The 16,033-nt window shown below is 47.7% G+C and overlaps 1 protein-coding gene across 6 annotated transcripts; it reads left to right on the top strand.

Moving 5' to 3' along the window:
* Positions 1-371: 371 nt before the first annotated feature.
* FAM110D (family with sequence similarity 110 member D) lies at positions 372-10,772 on the top strand. 6 transcript variants are annotated; one of them, XM_081203835.1, is made up of 3 exons: positions 401-497; positions 1,947-2,087; positions 7,852-10,772. In XM_081203835.1, the coding sequence occupies exon 3, from the start codon at positions 8,183-8,185 to the stop codon at positions 9,233-9,235; it is 1,053 nt and encodes a 350-aa protein (XP_081059961.1). In that variant the 5' UTR covers positions 401-497; positions 1,947-2,087; positions 7,852-8,182; the 3' UTR covers positions 9,236-10,772. The 6 variants fall into 6 exon arrangements, with proteins under 6 accessions (XP_081059960.1, XP_081059961.1, XP_081059964.1 ...); XM_081203837.1 differs by lacking the exon at positions 401-497 and adding an exon at positions 588-687; XM_081203834.1 differs by lacking the exon at positions 1,947-2,087 and having other exon boundaries at positions 372-497.
* Positions 10,773-16,033: the final 5,261 nt, after the last annotated feature.

Below are 16,033 nucleotides of genomic sequence, written 5' to 3'. Positions count from 1 at the left end.
GTGGGAACCATGTCCTTTACACATGCTTTGAATGTGGAATTGACCATCAGTATACTTCATCAGCTTCTTGCAGACACAATAAGTCAGTTTTACACCTAAGTTTCAGGTGCAGCACATGCAAAAATTGCACACCCCCAAGTCCTCCTTGCTTTTTGGATTTCCGAAAACAAATGTCATTAACGCAACACAGAGGGATGTGTGAGAAACGGAAGGGTTAATGCTGTTGGCAGAAATGCAGGAAGGCTGGGGGGGGGCAATAAAGACTGTGGCATAGAAGGGGTCAATAGCATCATGCCTGGGGCAGCTCAGTTCAGAAAGGGTTAAGGCAGGGGAGGGAGGGAGCTTGTTTGTGTCTTCCTGCCCTGGCAGCCCATATTTACCAGCCAGCCTGCTGCTGCTGCTGCTGCAGCTGCTGAGCTCACTTTGCCCGTCTGTCTGGCCATCTTTTGCTGGAGATGGCAAAGCAGCGTTGACATGTCTTTGGCCAGGATAGCAAGGTGAGTGCCTCTTCGGGGATAACTCTACCTGCTTCTAGAGGCTCCCTGCCTCCAAAGCCAGCGAGGGTGGGTCATAGGAAGCATCCGTCCTAGACTTACCTGGGGATGCCACGGAGATTGAACTTGGGACCTCCTGCATTCAAAGCAGATACTTTTTTGGAAGGGTGGTGATGTCTGATTAACTGCTCAGGTAGGGGTGTGTGTGTGTGTGTGTGTGTGTGTGTGCTTTATGAACTTGGATGAACTGAGGATCTTCCTGCTGTAGGCAATCTCCCAAAAGGAAGCTTGTGCTGTATGAATTTGGATGACATGTAGATTTTTGAGCTCTAGGAACCCAGCCCCCCCCCCCCAAAAAAATAGGAGTCTTGTACTGTAAAGAAATACTAACAAATGCATTGTGGTAGCATTTTTGGTAGACAAAATGGGGAGGTTCGAATAATGGGTTTTTATGAGCACCATAATAATAATAATAATAAATTTTATTTATATCCCGCCCTCCCCAGCCAAAGCCGGGCTCAGGGCGGCTAACAACAATCAAATAATCAGTCAAATAATCACACAATCTAAAAATATTTCATTATAAAAATTAATTAAATCAAATTGATGGCAACCAATTAAGCAGAATTATGTGCAGGTTGCCAAAGGAGGGAGTCAGGCTGCGCCCTGACCAAAGGCCTGGCGGAACAGCTCTGTCTTGCAGGCCCTGCGGAAAGATGTCAGGTCCCGCAGGGCCCTAGTCTCTTTTGACAGAGCATTCCACCAGTTTGGAGCTGCAGCCGAGAAGGCCCTGGCTCTAGTTGAGGCCAGCCTAACCTCTCTGAGGCCTGGGACCTTGAGGATGTTATTATTTGCAGGTGAATACCTTCTTGTTTTCTCAGATCTTTTAATTTAATTTACAGAGCAATCCTATGCAATCAGTTCCATAGGGCTTACACCTAGGAAAGCGTGTGTGTATAGGCTTTTAGCCGCAACCTATTTGATTTTTGCTGATGGTTGCATTGTATGAGTCTTTTAGTTTGGTGTTGCTCTTGTAGATCCTGCTGTTCTTGGTGTATTTTTGCTCACTTTAAACATTTTTATATATTTTGAAAATCTGTAACTTGCCCTAGAAATTCTACTGAAGGGCAGGAGGCAGATCCCTGGGATCAATCAATAAAGACCAGTGCACAAACGTCAAGAAAACACTTTATATGCATGTGACAAAATGAGATTTAGTGTACAGAAGCACTGGACGCAATAAACGTGTGTGCCACCCTCTGGAAATGGGTAGAATATTGTAAGGTTCCTAGGTTGAATCCTCATCATCTCCAGGCACAGCTGGGAGAAAATCCTGTCTGAAACACTGGAAAGCTGATGCCAGTCAGTGCAGACATTGCTAAGCACTCAATATAAGGCACCTTTCTATTTTCCTAATGCCTTGGGACCCCATTTTCATTATTGTCCTTACAGGCAGAACTGGACGGACCACCCATCTGCTTTGCTAGCAGGTATTTCCTGTGGTGAGCAACCCAGAATGCGACTCTCTTTCTTTTTTAGCCTCCTCTCGGGGAACGGAGCTTGGAGTTCTTCTCTCTTCTCAGTCCGCTGCACGTAGGTATCCCATTTGGCCAGGGCTGCCCTGTAGTTAAAACCCGCCTCTGGCGGGTGTGTCGCAGGGAGGAGGGAGGCTGCTTGCCCCAGGCGTGCTTATTTATAGCTGTGGATTCAAGAGGCAAAAAGTTCAGCCGTAATTGGGGGGTCTGGTTCTGTAGCCTGGAGAGGATGACTTCTCTCCTGGCATCCTAGGGAGAAAGCTGGCTGACCTCTGCAAAGTTTATAAGGAGGTGGATGTCCTCCTCTTGGGGTCAGCCTACAGAGTGCGTGGCAGCAAGGAATCAGTTTTTTTGCTTTGCCACAGAGTGAAAAAATGATGGGTGGCTGAGGGCTCCTCTAGACGGTTGGGTGTGTGAAGACTGTGTGTTGGTCAGCATGCACTGATCTACACACATAAAACAAATTCATGCATATGCGTCTTCCAAAAACCCATCCCAGCCCCATGCTTGTATTCTGCAGCATGTTATGGACACAATAATAAGGCTACAATTTCATGCATGCTTTAGCGATTGATTCCTCTTCTCAAGAAAATCTGGGGGTTGTAGCTGTTAAAAGGGAATAGCCTCCCCCTAAAAGCAACTCTCAACACCCTTACCAAACTATAGTTCCCAGCATCCTTTGCGGGGAAGCCATGATGGTTTAAAGTGGCATGATACTGCTTTAAATATATAGTGTAGAAGGGCCCAGTATTGAAAGCAGGACCCGGTCTTCCTATATAGCACTTTTATTAAGTGCTGGGCTAGCTCAGTCTGTAGGGAATGAGGCGCTTAATTGTGGGTTTGAGCCCCATGTTGGGCAAAATATTCCTGCATTGCAGGGGTTGGATGACCCTTGTGGTCCTTTCCAACTCTACAGTTGATTCTATGCTTAAAGCATAAATTATCTTGGCAATCCTTCCCCAAACCCTATATGCCAATCTAGTATTATTATTCCCTTGGGGTTGAAGGGAAGGACATGATGAAAGATGGTGGCCTACCTAAGGCTATCCATACTGGAGTTTTTTGCGGTTTGGGAAGTGACAGGAAATGCTTTGGCAGTGTGAGATGAGTGGATTATTAACAAGGAGACATGAAAATATCCCACAGCCAGGAGGAATGATTGATAAATACGTTGTCTGGAGGGACCCCTACTAAGGTGCCAGCTCAGAAACGTGGGAATGACTAGGAGTTGGGGCGCAGGAGAAACTGTCTCCCCAGCATCTGACAGTCTGCCTGGTGCAAGGCTGGCTCTGCAGGAGACCCAGTATTAGGAAAGGGGCATCACTTGAGGGGCTGTACAAAGGAATCTGGGTCTTTTCCAGGATGTGCAATTTCTCTCTTTGCACCGATAACCAGATATACCTAGGGTCCCTTCTAAATGTCCCTTCTATTCAGCATTCATGATGATATTGGGGCAGCCATATGCAATCCTGCTTTCGATATTCTTTGCTCCTGCCAAAGTAACACTGCTGCACTTCCAATCAGCACATCTTCTGCAGCTTAAATAATACACCCCCAATAAAACCTCGGTCTGGAGGGGCCCTTAGTGCTGCTTTTTATCCAAAACCATGGGCAAATACAAGATAAAAGTAAAAAGTTGCACAAGGCAAAGAGGAAGGGAGAGGCAGTGGGTAGCAGACAGCTCAGGAAACAGCTGGTCTTTTTGCTACAAGGGATGGAGCAATGGGGACCCTCTGCAGCTTCCTCTCCTCTTGCAATAGGGCTGGGAAGCTACAGGAAAGCTGACATGGCTGATTGCGTAAGGATTAACATTGGACTCACATTTGGGGTGACTCAAGGAGCCAGACAGTTGCTCAAGCCACTTGCAGAAGCTGTGTTTGAAGACCTGTCTATCATGGCATCCCCGGAGGATAATAGCTTTCACTGGGTAGGGGTTAGGTGGCCCTATTTGTTCTCATATAAAACAATGAGAGGTTTTACTACTATTATATATAATTTTTGCTAAATAAGATGAATTAGTCATGCACAGTTTGGTGACAGAATAAATGTTCCCCGCATATGAAGCTTCTCCTTTGAAACCCGCCCCTTCCCCCAGTATCTGCAGTTAAGGAATCTTGAATAGCATGGATGACGAAAAGCCCTGGCCTAATTCCCTAGGGAGCTACATTTGAGAACTGCATCCAGAGGAAGTTCAGATTGTTGGTCCATCGACCTCAGTATTGTTTGTTGGTCTTCAAGGTTGATCGGTCTCTGGAGTAGGATTCTTGCTTTGGGTTCAAGAGGGCCCTGGGTTTGGTTCCTAGACATTCCCATGAGGTCAGGAGAAAGAGCCAGGCTGGATCTACACTGACCTGTTTAACTGAGCTGGATGGACAGAGGCCTGACTCAGTGTAAGACAGCTGCCTTACGTTCCTATTTAACTCAGACCTTTATTCAGAACGATGAAGACTAGAATCTCACTTTATGTTTAGGGCCGTAGCACATTGGGAGAGTGCATGATTTGCCTGCAGGAGGTTTCAGGTTCCATCCTGGCATCTCTAGGTGAGGCTGGGAATGTCCCCGTCTCAAAACCCTGGAAAGCTGCTGCTGTCAGCACAGATAATACACAGCTAGATGGACCAAAGGTCTCAGTAAAAAGCAGCTTCCTAGGTTCCAAAAGTGCCCCCCCAGCCCCACTATTTACATCACACATTATTTGCAAAAACAAGTGGCCAAGTGTGGCTTTTTTATTTGTTTCTGAGAACTCTTTAAGTCTATTTGGATGAACGTAGCAAGGAAATACTCATTGCATTTCCCAGAGACAAATGGCTTTGGGCTACTTAGCATGTGCCAGATATTTGGTGTGAATCCCATTTACTCTTCTGTTCTGAGTATCCCCTGTGTATGATGAAGTGGCTGTTGCTGTACCATTTGTGTCTCCTAATAGAGAAGTAACCATCTGTGACTCCTACTGGGTGGGAGGAGTGAAAGAGGGGGAGGCATTTGCCACCTCTGAACTAAGTGCCAGGACCTGGTTAAGGCCTGCCGAGATCCCAGCTATATCAAATTATATTAATAGTCTCCACAACAACAAAAATGTGCATTATTCCAATAGGAAGGACCATGAGAATAAGACAAAAAATTATATTTGCATATATGCTGGTTCTTAGGTGAGGTTGCAGCTAAAAACATCTCAAGGGATAGCTCAGTTAGTAGAGCATAAGACTCTTAATCCCTGGGTCATGGATTCAAGCCCCACATTGGGCAAAAAATTGCTGCCTTGCAAAGGGCTGAACTTGATGTCACTTGTGGTTCTTTCCAACTCTACAGTTCTATGATTCTAAGGCTAACAATCTAGCTGTGTACACATTGTACCTTTAAAGCAGGGGTCGGCAACCTAAGGCCCATGGGCCACAAGCGGCCACGGGGGTTGTTTTACCGGCCCATGAGCCTCCCTCAAACCAAGCCTCCCTCAACTAAAGCGGCGCAGTGTGGCGCGGGGACTCGCTTCCGTGGCGCCGGAAATTGCATCTGTGCAGATGCAGATGCCGGAAATCACACTCACGTCCACCCACAATCCAGCCCACAGAGGGGGCTCCACAGCAGTGAACCGGCCCAGGCAAGGTCAACCTTGCTGACCCCTGCTTTAAAGCATGTATTCTCCCACCTCAGAGAATTCTGGGCCCTATAGTTTACCCCTCATAGAGATGCAATTCCCAGAATTCTTTGAGGCAGTCAAATCAACCTTAGTCAGTGATTGAAGTGGGAATCAAAGGCCATTGCAGGGGGGAGGGGGAAAGGGGCCTGCTCTGAATTATGCCAGCAGGTGCAGAGCCCAGGAGATTGCACCATTTCCTCCCTAGAGCTGGGAGGAGACCATCAGAGCCTCCAATTCACCAAGAGGCCAAGGAGTGCTGTTGCTGCCACAATGGCAGCAGCAACGCGTTCCTTGGAGGCTGGATCTGCGCTTTCAGATGGCAATGAATGTAATAACATTGGGGAAGCACCGCAGAACAACTAATAAAGGGGACTGGTGCATGGACATTTCAGTGCAAATCCACCACTAATGCCCTATTAATGTGTTAATGACATGCCACACTGCTGCAGAATAAACCTGCGCGCGCACATAATCCCCATCAGTCTGGAAGGGCCCTAGACCCTAGGTTAGCAGTCATGAAATCTGACAAGCCAGTAAGCTTCCAGTTCTGCCATGGTTAGCCAATGGATTAGTGGGTCTTACCGATGAGGTTCCACCAGTGACCTGCCATCCCTGCCTCTCCCCTGGACTCATCAGATTGCCCCAAGCTCTGCCCTGCTAGCCCTGAGATCAAAGGCAAGCCATCCTGTCCAAAGGCACCTCCCGAGTTTCTTGGCATTGCTTTCTGAAAAGGAAGCGGACATCAAGGTCCCGCGTCAGCCAAAACCCCTTTAGATTGTTCCAAGCTGCATAGAAGCGAAGGCGAATCCATGACACTTTGGTGGCTTTTTCCAACCTCCCGCTGTCTCCTCCTTCCTATAACTGACCGCCTGGAGGGGAGTGCAAAGATACCCTTTTCCATGGCAGAGTTTGCTTTGTTCTGTGGACGGCTGAGACCGTAAAGATAAGATTGCTGGCTCCTTTATTTTTTCCTGCTTTGTTTCCTTTTGGAACCTCAGCACACAAAAAAAATCAGAGCCCTTTGACAACATGCCCAGTAGAGCTTCCTTTTCCTGGTCGGGTCATTCCCACTTCAAGTGCTGCTGTCTAGAGTTTTGTCTTGGCTCTTGGCTGCACCTTCCTTGGGGCAGGTGCACTGGCCTGGTTTTCACATACGGAGTCTTTTGATGCTAGAACACAAAACTGAAATTCTTCCCCTGCTCATGCTTCCACGACTGTGAGTCACCTCTCTAGAGGGTCACTATTGTTGCATGCCACCCCAGCCTCTGAGGGGTGCAAGATTCATTGGCTTCCATATACTTACCCAGGGTTAGTTTTCCTTGGAATGAGGGACAGCATAGGAAACTCATTGCTGATCACAATTTCCATTTAAATGGCATAAGGAATGGTAGCTCTCTGAGGGGAATGGGGCCTGCTAATAACTCTCAGAACCCTTAACAAACTACAGTCCCTGGGATGCTTTAGGAGAAGCTATAGCTGTTAAAGTGGTATCATAGTGCTTTAAACATACAGTCATACCTCATGTTACGTTTGCTTCATGTTACGTCTTTTCAGGTTGCGTCCTGTGGCGACCCGGAAGTACCGGAAAGGGTTACTTCTGGGTTTCGCCGCTCGCGCATGCGCAGAAACGCCAAATCGTGCCACGCACCTGCGCAGATATGGTGCTTCAGGTTGCGGGCTTTTCATGTTGCGAATGGGCCTCTGGAACTGATCCCGTTTGCAACCAGAGGTACCACTGCACTGTGTGGACATAGCCTGAGTCAAAACATTGCAATTCACCGAATCAGTTATAAGTCCATAGTGTATCAACACCAGAAACTGCTCACCTCATTCAACAAAAATCATTCACTGCTAGGATTATTATTACAGATAGGTAGCCGTGTTGGTCTGCCATAGTCAAAATAAAAAAATTCCTTCCAGTAGCACCTTAAAGACCAACTAAGTTAGTTCTTGGTATGAGCTTTCGTGTGCATGCACACTTCTTCAGATACACAGTGTATCTGAAGAAGTGTGCATGCACACGAAAGCTCATACCAAGAACTAACTTAGTTGGTCTTTAAGGTGCTACTGGAAGGAATTTTTTTATTAGGATTATTATTGTTAGTCACCAACTGTTCCATTCTTTCTAGAGTCATTTCCTCTGACAGATATTATTTCACTAATTGACCACATTCTCTGCTTCTAGGGCAACTGTTGACCTGTTGATACCCACCCACTCCTCTATTCACAGAAAAGGAATTTTCCTAATCTTCACAGCGTGAGTGAACTTTTAATGACAGGAAGTAAGAAACAGGAAGCTGGTTACAAGGGCTGCCATAGGAGTTCAGCTGCAGATTCTGAAGAAGCCAGCCAAAACCTAGAGTGGTATAACCACCAACTTAACCTATTGCCCAGTTCAGGGCAAAGCTCTGGCAACCATCCCAACTTCCCAGAGATACCTTGACATCGCAAAGTCTCCTCACAACTCTCCTTCTGAAACTGAAGGTTGCTCATTATCCCAGTACTGTGGACATAAAATGAGGCCTCTGTCTCCCGGAGAAGGACTTTCCCCTCTTGGGCTGCTCAACCGAGGGCCCGACTACCTCCGTAAGCAGCTGGAGGGGAGTACCGGGGGGCGGACCCCAAGTGCCGTGGAAAGGCTGGAGGCTGATAAAGCCAAATACGTCAAATCCCAACAAGTCATCAACAGCCGCCAAGAGCCAGTGCTGCTCTGCTACACCTTCCAGTCGCCTGCTTGTGGCAGAAGAGCCTTGACCCTCCACCAGCAAGGCGAGTTCTCTCAGGTAGGCCAAGATGGCCTTGGGCCCAAGAAGCTGCCTCCTTCTCCTCAGTTGCCCATAGCACGGAGAGGGGGCGGCAGGCGCATGCTGAGGCCCGATTCGCTTGTTATCTACCGGCAGAAACGGGACTGTTCGGCTGTCAACAAGGAGAACACCAAAGGCTACAGCCTAGTGAGGCGGCTGTTTCAAGGCCCGTTGAGAGATGGGCATGGTGCCTCCCCTTCCTCTAGAGGCATGTTGGGAGATGGACAGCTACAAGTTACACAGGAAGAAACCTCCATGGTCTGGGTGCCAGCAGAAAAGGAGGAAACAAGGACCATAAGTTCAGTAGGCATTCTAATGAGGACGTCCGTGGGACGTGCTTCTGAACGCAGCTTGGGACACCAGCCTAGCTCCCAGCGGGTTATGGACCAAACCTCTTCTTCCACGAGCCCAGAACCATCTGACTCCAAGAAAGAGCTGGCACCAAGTTATTCTCTCCCTCTCTCGGAGAAAGAGCGTTTTTTTAACTACTGTGGCTTGGACCAGAACCTGGTGGAGATGCTGGGAGCTGAGCGGTTCAAGCCGGGGAGCTGGGAATTGGGGTCCTCCTGTGTGATCCTGGGGAGCGTGGGGTCAGCCAGTTCTGAGCATGACTGTCTCTCACTCAACGAAGAGGAGCTGTCTGTAGAAGAGCTGAGCGAGAAGCCACTCACATCGGTCTCTGTCATTGAGCGAAACGCCCGTGTCATTAAATGGCTGTACAGCTGCCAGCAGGCCCTGTCTGTGGCCAAGGAGTCCACTGTGTGAATGGAAACATGGTCTCAAATGCAATTCTTATCACAGGAAAGGGAGGGCCAGTGGCTGGGCCTCACTGTTCCTGTAACCTTGCAAGTGCCAGTCATGTGCCTAAGTGAGGGCCCAGTTCTTGCCATCTTGATGATGGCAACATTCCCATCATGGGAAGCCAAGCAGGGAGCGTCTCTCACCATGGAATTATGGCAATTGGTGTATGATGGATGCTGTTTAAAACAGTCCTGCATTGCCTGTATGCAAATATGCCTGTGAAGTAGAAAGGGATACACATGTCAGGACCAACGTGATTTTCAACTGAGGCCTAAATTATGAGGGCAAAATTTGGGGGTTTGGGACAAATAATTTTCCTCCTCTCTTTCCCCGCTATAAGTAGTGGTGACCAGCATATAAATGATACGTTCTACAGCAGCGATGGGGAACCTGTGGTTCCCCAGATATTGCTGGACTACATTTCCCATCATTCCTGACTCTTGGCTATGTGGACTGAGGTTGATAGGAGTTGGAGTTCAATGATACCTGGAGAGCCACAAGTTGCAGGAATATGAGTAAATCTTCCCCTCCCGCAGTTATCAACAGTGAGCATGTTGTAGGGGGTTAGAGTGTTGGACAGGGAAGGCTTGGGTTCAAATCCCCCATGAACCTGCCTGGGAGACCCTGAGCCAGTCATGCATTTTGTCTAGCCTACCTCACAGGGTTCTTATGAAGTTACAACCAGAGTATCTCTTGGGATAACCCCAAAGTTCTGTGGAGGGGTGTGATGCAAACGTGATCAACAGGAGATCATTAGTGTTACAAAGCACTTCTCAGGCTTAGCCCTTCTATGTTTTCAAGCAACAAGCTGCCGGAGAAGCACCACTGTGACTAGTGGGGTGTATACAAGCCCCAGTCTAGGCTGTGTGGTTTTTGTACAGTCTGGGAGAAACATTTTGTGGTTGCCAGGCCCTTGACTCTACTGAGCCATTCCGTGAAATGAAAGCAGGAAGAACAGGAGCAATCTCTGAACTGGCACCATCTCTAGGGCAGGCCCCCAGTGCTGCACCCAATTCTGTTTCCTTCTGTGCCTTCCTTCCTCAGACATTCTCCAGATATTCAAAGCAAAACCCATGTTTGTATCTCTTTCCTTGTTTTCAGAACCAGCTTTGGTAGCTCAGGATGATGGGATTAGCTTTATGAATGGGTATTAATAAAAGCGCTCAACCTTTTTCTCAGTGATCGGCCATGAACATAAGAAGTGTCCTGCTGGATCAGGCCAAGGGCCAAGTAGTCCAGCATCCTGTTCTCACAGGGGCCAACCAGGTGCCTCCATGGGAAGCCCACAAGCAGGGCCTGAGCACAACATCACTCTCCCCAGTTGTGATTCCCAGCAACTCGTATTCAGAGGCGGACTGCTTCCAATGGTGCAAAGCAGAACAAAGTCATTGTTGATCCGAAACTGATGGGTCCTCCTGAGGGCCAGCTAACATCTTATTTACAATTAAGAAATGTTACCTCTGTCCCCGAATTCTTAATAAAAGTGAAGCTTTCTGAAGAATCGCTCCATGTCGAAGGTTTCTGGCAGAAATGTCATAACTTATAGAATCAAAGAATTGCAGGGTTTGAAGGAATCCAGAGGGTCATCTATTTCCAATCATCTTCAACTACGGGTTCCTCAGCTCCAGCATCTCTCTATAAAACTTGAGTGAAACAGTTAGAACAGCTGCTAGGTTGTCGTTGGTCAAGGGATTGGGTTCAAAAAGGCAACATCCTGCGCTGCAGTTGGGGACATCAGGCTACTATTAAGGGTTGTCAACCCTTTGGAGCCAGTGGGTGCATTTGGAATTTTGAGCAAGTGTCATGGGTGCCCATCACAAAATGGCTGCTGTGAGGCGTGGCAGAACACAAAATGGCTACCCCATCTGAAAGCACAGAAAATGAGGCTAGACCACAAAATAATGGGGCAACTCCCATTAGCTGGCACTTCAGAGAGGGAAAGATACCTATGCTGCCCACTGCCACATATGACCACAGAGAGACGCTCTTTGTACCTCTTCTCTTTTCATAATGGTTAGGAAAGTAGACAGTGAAATATGGGCCTGCTTCAGGGGGCGTTTTCATTGTAGGTGGGGCTGATCCAGTGCAGAGCAGGAAGAGCAAGGGGTCTCTTGTGCACTGTGGGGTTCTGAAGGGATAGTTACTGAAACCTTCTGTGGGCACCATAGACAGTACTGGTGGGTACCTTGCCATCCATGAGTATAATGCTGGTGTCTCTCCACAGCTAGTTTAATGGCAGGACATGTGACATGCAGGGTTTTATACACTCTGACACCTGACTGACACTCCTCAGCATCTGCCCCCCCCCCCCGAGGCAGCTGCCTCATTTTGCCCTATGGTTGGGCTGGTCCTGGGCTTCATTTGAAAAGTGTGTAAACGTGGATGCCATTGTAAAAGTTCAGCACCCTAAGAGTTCCACAGCCTCTCTGATTATGGCCAAACTAGGGGATATATGAAACGTGTGATTACGTTTCACGTTATCTGCCGCTGGTGGTTGTTTTCAAATAGCAGCTACAGGAGGGCTCTGGTGATCAAGACCACAGAGGAGGGAGGGTTTAACCTTTTCCACCCTGTACCGTGTTTCCAACAAAACTAACCCCTTCATGCTGATGCTGTTCACTCCAGAAGTAAGCAGTGGTAACGTTCCATCCAGATGAATAGAAGTTTTGCAGGGAATGTGGGGATTTTCCTGAGACCGCAGCATGGGGAGGAGGAAAGGTTTGGTGGTCCCAAGTCTCATTGTGTTAGGCTCTGCCTCCATTTATTTATTTCTTAAAACCGTATGTGCTATGTAACAAACCTGGGTTTCTGCCATGTAATGCATGGAAAGTTGCAAATAGAGTGGAATCTACACACATTGTTAAAAAACATTGTGAAAATGTTTTTTTAAAAACCGTTTTGAAAAATGCATTGAATTTGCTATAGCTCACAGTCGCCATCTAGTGTCACAATTGTATATTGAACTTTACAACACATTCAGAACATTTTATTTTCAGCTGTATAGCTGAGTCCTAGCTGTTCCTCTTTTGCTTCCCGAGACTGTACAAATACTGCCACCTTGTGGCAGCCCTAGGAATACAGGAAGATCATCTTATGTCAAGACTGTACCTGCCTTTACTTGGGAGACTAGCAGGATTCTCTTCAAATCCACCTCCTGAGAATCTTGGATTTCATGTTAAAACAAACCCAGGTTTCTAGCCCTCATAATTAGTAGAAGCAGACTAAATTACACAGACTAAATTATTCAGGAGAAAGTTGGAAGAGATTAAATTCAAAAATTTGCCAGAAAATTATTTTCTGATAAATTTCGGCACAGCCCTAAAAGCACAAGCACAACCTGATCCATTCCACCCTGAACCTTTTACTTCAATACCCTGTGATTGGTTTCCTCTTGCTTTCAGCTGCACCCCTAATCTTCAGCTACAACTGAATTCAACCTCTTCCATCTTTCTCCTGAATAGCTGGGGGACATTCAGTAGAATGGTGCCTGCAACTTTGTCATCCATGTATTTTGGATGCAACTGCGGATCCAGTCTTAAAGTGGTTTAACTGGCCAGTCTCCACTGGATATGGGAGGCCCCCTCTCTCATTGTCTGTTGATTCTCATATCCAGTGGAGACTGGCCACAGGGCAAATGGGGCAGCCAGCACCCAAGTGCCCTGGTGGAATTCAGCAGGGAGGCGGATGGGGACAAAACCAAAATCAGTTGGCACTGCCTGTCGTTGACTTTGGCTCCCCCTACTGTTGGGCTCCCCACCTTCCACCCAATGGGCACCAGCCCACCACTGCTCATCCACCAAAAAGAACATAGAACAACACAGGAAGCTGTCTTATACGGAGTCGGGCTTCTTGGTCCATATAGCTCAGTATTTACACTGTCTGGCAGCAGCACTTCCAGACAGGGGACAATTCCCGTTCCTAACAGCAGAGTTTTGCTCAAGTGAGCCAAAATTCCCCAGAAGATAGATAGATAGATAGATATAAACTATTGGGAAAATTTAATCTCCCCATTCCAATAATATGCATCAACAATCCCCACTCTCAAAATTTGTTGACCACGAATGGCACGGAGAATTTTAAGAGACCATTTTTGCTCATTCCTGTTTATTATTATTATTATTATTATTATTATTATTATTATTATTATACAGTTGTCAATGAAAATCCAGAGAAAGATTCTGCAAATAAGAGGGTCACCATGAACGGTCAAGGTAGACATGCCCCCTTTCTGCTCAGCTTGCAGGCCAGAACCCAGGGAAGGCTGCTGAACTGCCCCCACTCACCCAGTCGCCAGCTGGTAACAAGGCAGCAAAAGGGCACCCCAAACCCAAAGGCCCTTCCTTGCTGCATAATGGAGCCAGCACCGATGGAGATACTTTGTGAAAGGAGAGTTGGATAATAGAGCATCTTCAGTGACGGACTCAAGAATGCAAAGCCAATGCTCTCTCCGGGCTTATCCATATTTACCTTTTCCCTCGCTTTTTCCAGGCATAGGTCCACAATTGAAATCTCTACATCCAAGCACATATGTAAGCATGAGCTTTCTCCTGTGAAAAGCCGCTCTTTAGTGCTCAATCAGAGCAAATGTCAATTTGGGTTTTCCATGGATTGGCATTTGCTCTGACCAAGCTTTAAAGAGTGGGTTTTCTCAAAGCACCGGAGCAAAAAGAAGCGTGCTCAGACACAGAGCTTTAAAGCACAGACCATGCATGGAAAGACTAGAGAAATGGTAAGTGTAGATAAACCCTGAGTCTTCCCTTGGTGACTTTCTGTTCCCTTGGAACAGGGCTGGGGAAGCCATGGCCCTCCTGCTGTTGTTGGACTCCAGCTCCCATCAGCCCCTGCTAACATGGGCAATGATCAGGAATGATGGGAGCTGCAGTCCAACAACATCAGTTAAAAGAGGACTAACTAACCAAGAACTAACTTAGATGGTCTTTAAGGTGCTACTGGAAGGATTTTTTTTATTTTAGTTAAAAGAGGAAACTTTGGTAACTAAAGAATATCTGCTCTTGGGGCAATTGGGGAAGTTCACATATGAAACTGCCTCATACTGAATCAGGCCATTAACCGGTCCAATCCAGTACTGTCTACTCTGATTGGCAGTGGCTCCCAGATTTCAGGCAAAGCTCTCTTCTGCATCACCTGGTTCTTTGAAACGGGTTGAACCTGGGACCTTCTGTGTGTACAAAGTTGATGCTCTGCCACTGATCCCCTGGTCATTTCAAAGCCATGTCCCTAAGACAGGAGTGGCTAACATGGTCCTCCAGAAGTTGTTGGACCCCAACTCCCAGCAGCCCAGGTAACCAGCATGTCCAATGGTCAGGGACAATGGGAGCTGTATTCCAACAACCTCTGGAAGGCCACAGGTTCCCCATCCCTGCTGCCAAAGGAATACCTTAGCAGGAGAGAAAATGTGGTATAGGGATGGATGGATGGATGGATGAACCAACGAACCTAAGTTCCTTGATGTGAGTGGTAGTCCTAGGCTGTCGACAGGCTATGGATTAAGTGTCATAATCCCAGAGTCCAGCAGTAACCAGGACGATGAGTTGGAAGCTGCAGTGTCACTGGTTAAGATGTTGCATTCCTGGCTCTGACTCTGATGCTGGTGATCAGCAGCTGACAGAAGCTGAAACTGAACCCCCCCCCCCCGGGCGCCTTCCTGTAGGCTCAAGGAACCAAGTGCCGCCCAAACTGCCTTGTCCATTCCATGGTGCAGGGAGTGTGGCAGGCAAGAGTCCGTGGAATGCAGAAGAATGCAGAAGAAGTGCCCGTCTTTGGAGGCTCTAGCTCCCCACAAGGGGATGAAGCCCAAGAAAGATGGGCTGGAGGCATTTCCAGCCCTTGTCAGGGCAAGTTGCTCACTAGAAGTTTGCCTTGAGTTGTGTGACTGGAGCATGATGATAGCCATAGCAAGATCTGCACCCCCAATCCTCCACTGTTCTAGATTGCGAGTGTGTATCTAGTGCAGGCATAGGCAAACTCCAGCCCTCCAGATGTTTGGGACTACAATTTCCATCATCCCTAGCTAACAGAACCAGTGGTCAGGGATGATGGGAATTGTAGTCCCAAACATCTGGAGGGCTGGAGTTTGCCTATGCCTGATCTAGTGTAAGGCCCCCATAGAGAAAGGGTCTCCATCTGGGGTTTTCAGTGATGAGCCCCTGGTCAGTCTCACCTGGCTCTTTTTAGACTATGCTCCTGCTTCTTGCCCAGTTGGGCTGATAGCCAGATCCTCTTAGGCTAGGAACATGAGAAGCTGATTTATACCAAATCAGACCATCTAAATGTCGGAGCCAAGCAGCCTATATCTTAGGAAGCTGCCTTCTAGCAAGTCAGGTAATTGGCTCACCTAGTTCAGTATTGTCTACACTGACTGGCAGCAGCTCCCTGGAATTTCAGGAAGGTTTCTCTCCCAGCTCCACCTGGGGCTGCGGGGGGGGGGGGAGGTTGAACCCAGGACCTTCTGCATGCAAAGCAGGTGCTCTACCACTGAGCTAAGGCCCTTTTGCTTCAGATCCTGGGATTCGAACACCACAGAGCCATTCTTCAACTGCAAGGTCAGCCTGTCAGTGCTGGGGCGCCATTGCTGGTCCCATTAGGAAGGGTCTTGATGCAAGGATTTGTTTATTTCCTATTGAAAACCCCTGTAGCCCAGTCATCCTCCAAGGACAAAATGCATGGAGCTATCCCATTCAGTCCTCGTAAGAACTCTACAAGGGAGGTTAGACTGAGAGATGGTCACTTGCCCACAGCTTC

Source organism: Podarcis bocagei (assembly GCF_964188305.1).
Source record: "Podarcis bocagei genome assembly, chromosome: 7".
Taxonomy (NCBI): Eukaryota; Metazoa; Chordata; class Lepidosauria; order Squamata; family Lacertidae; genus Podarcis; species Podarcis bocagei.
This window is presented reverse-complemented; position numbering and strand designations above follow the sequence as displayed.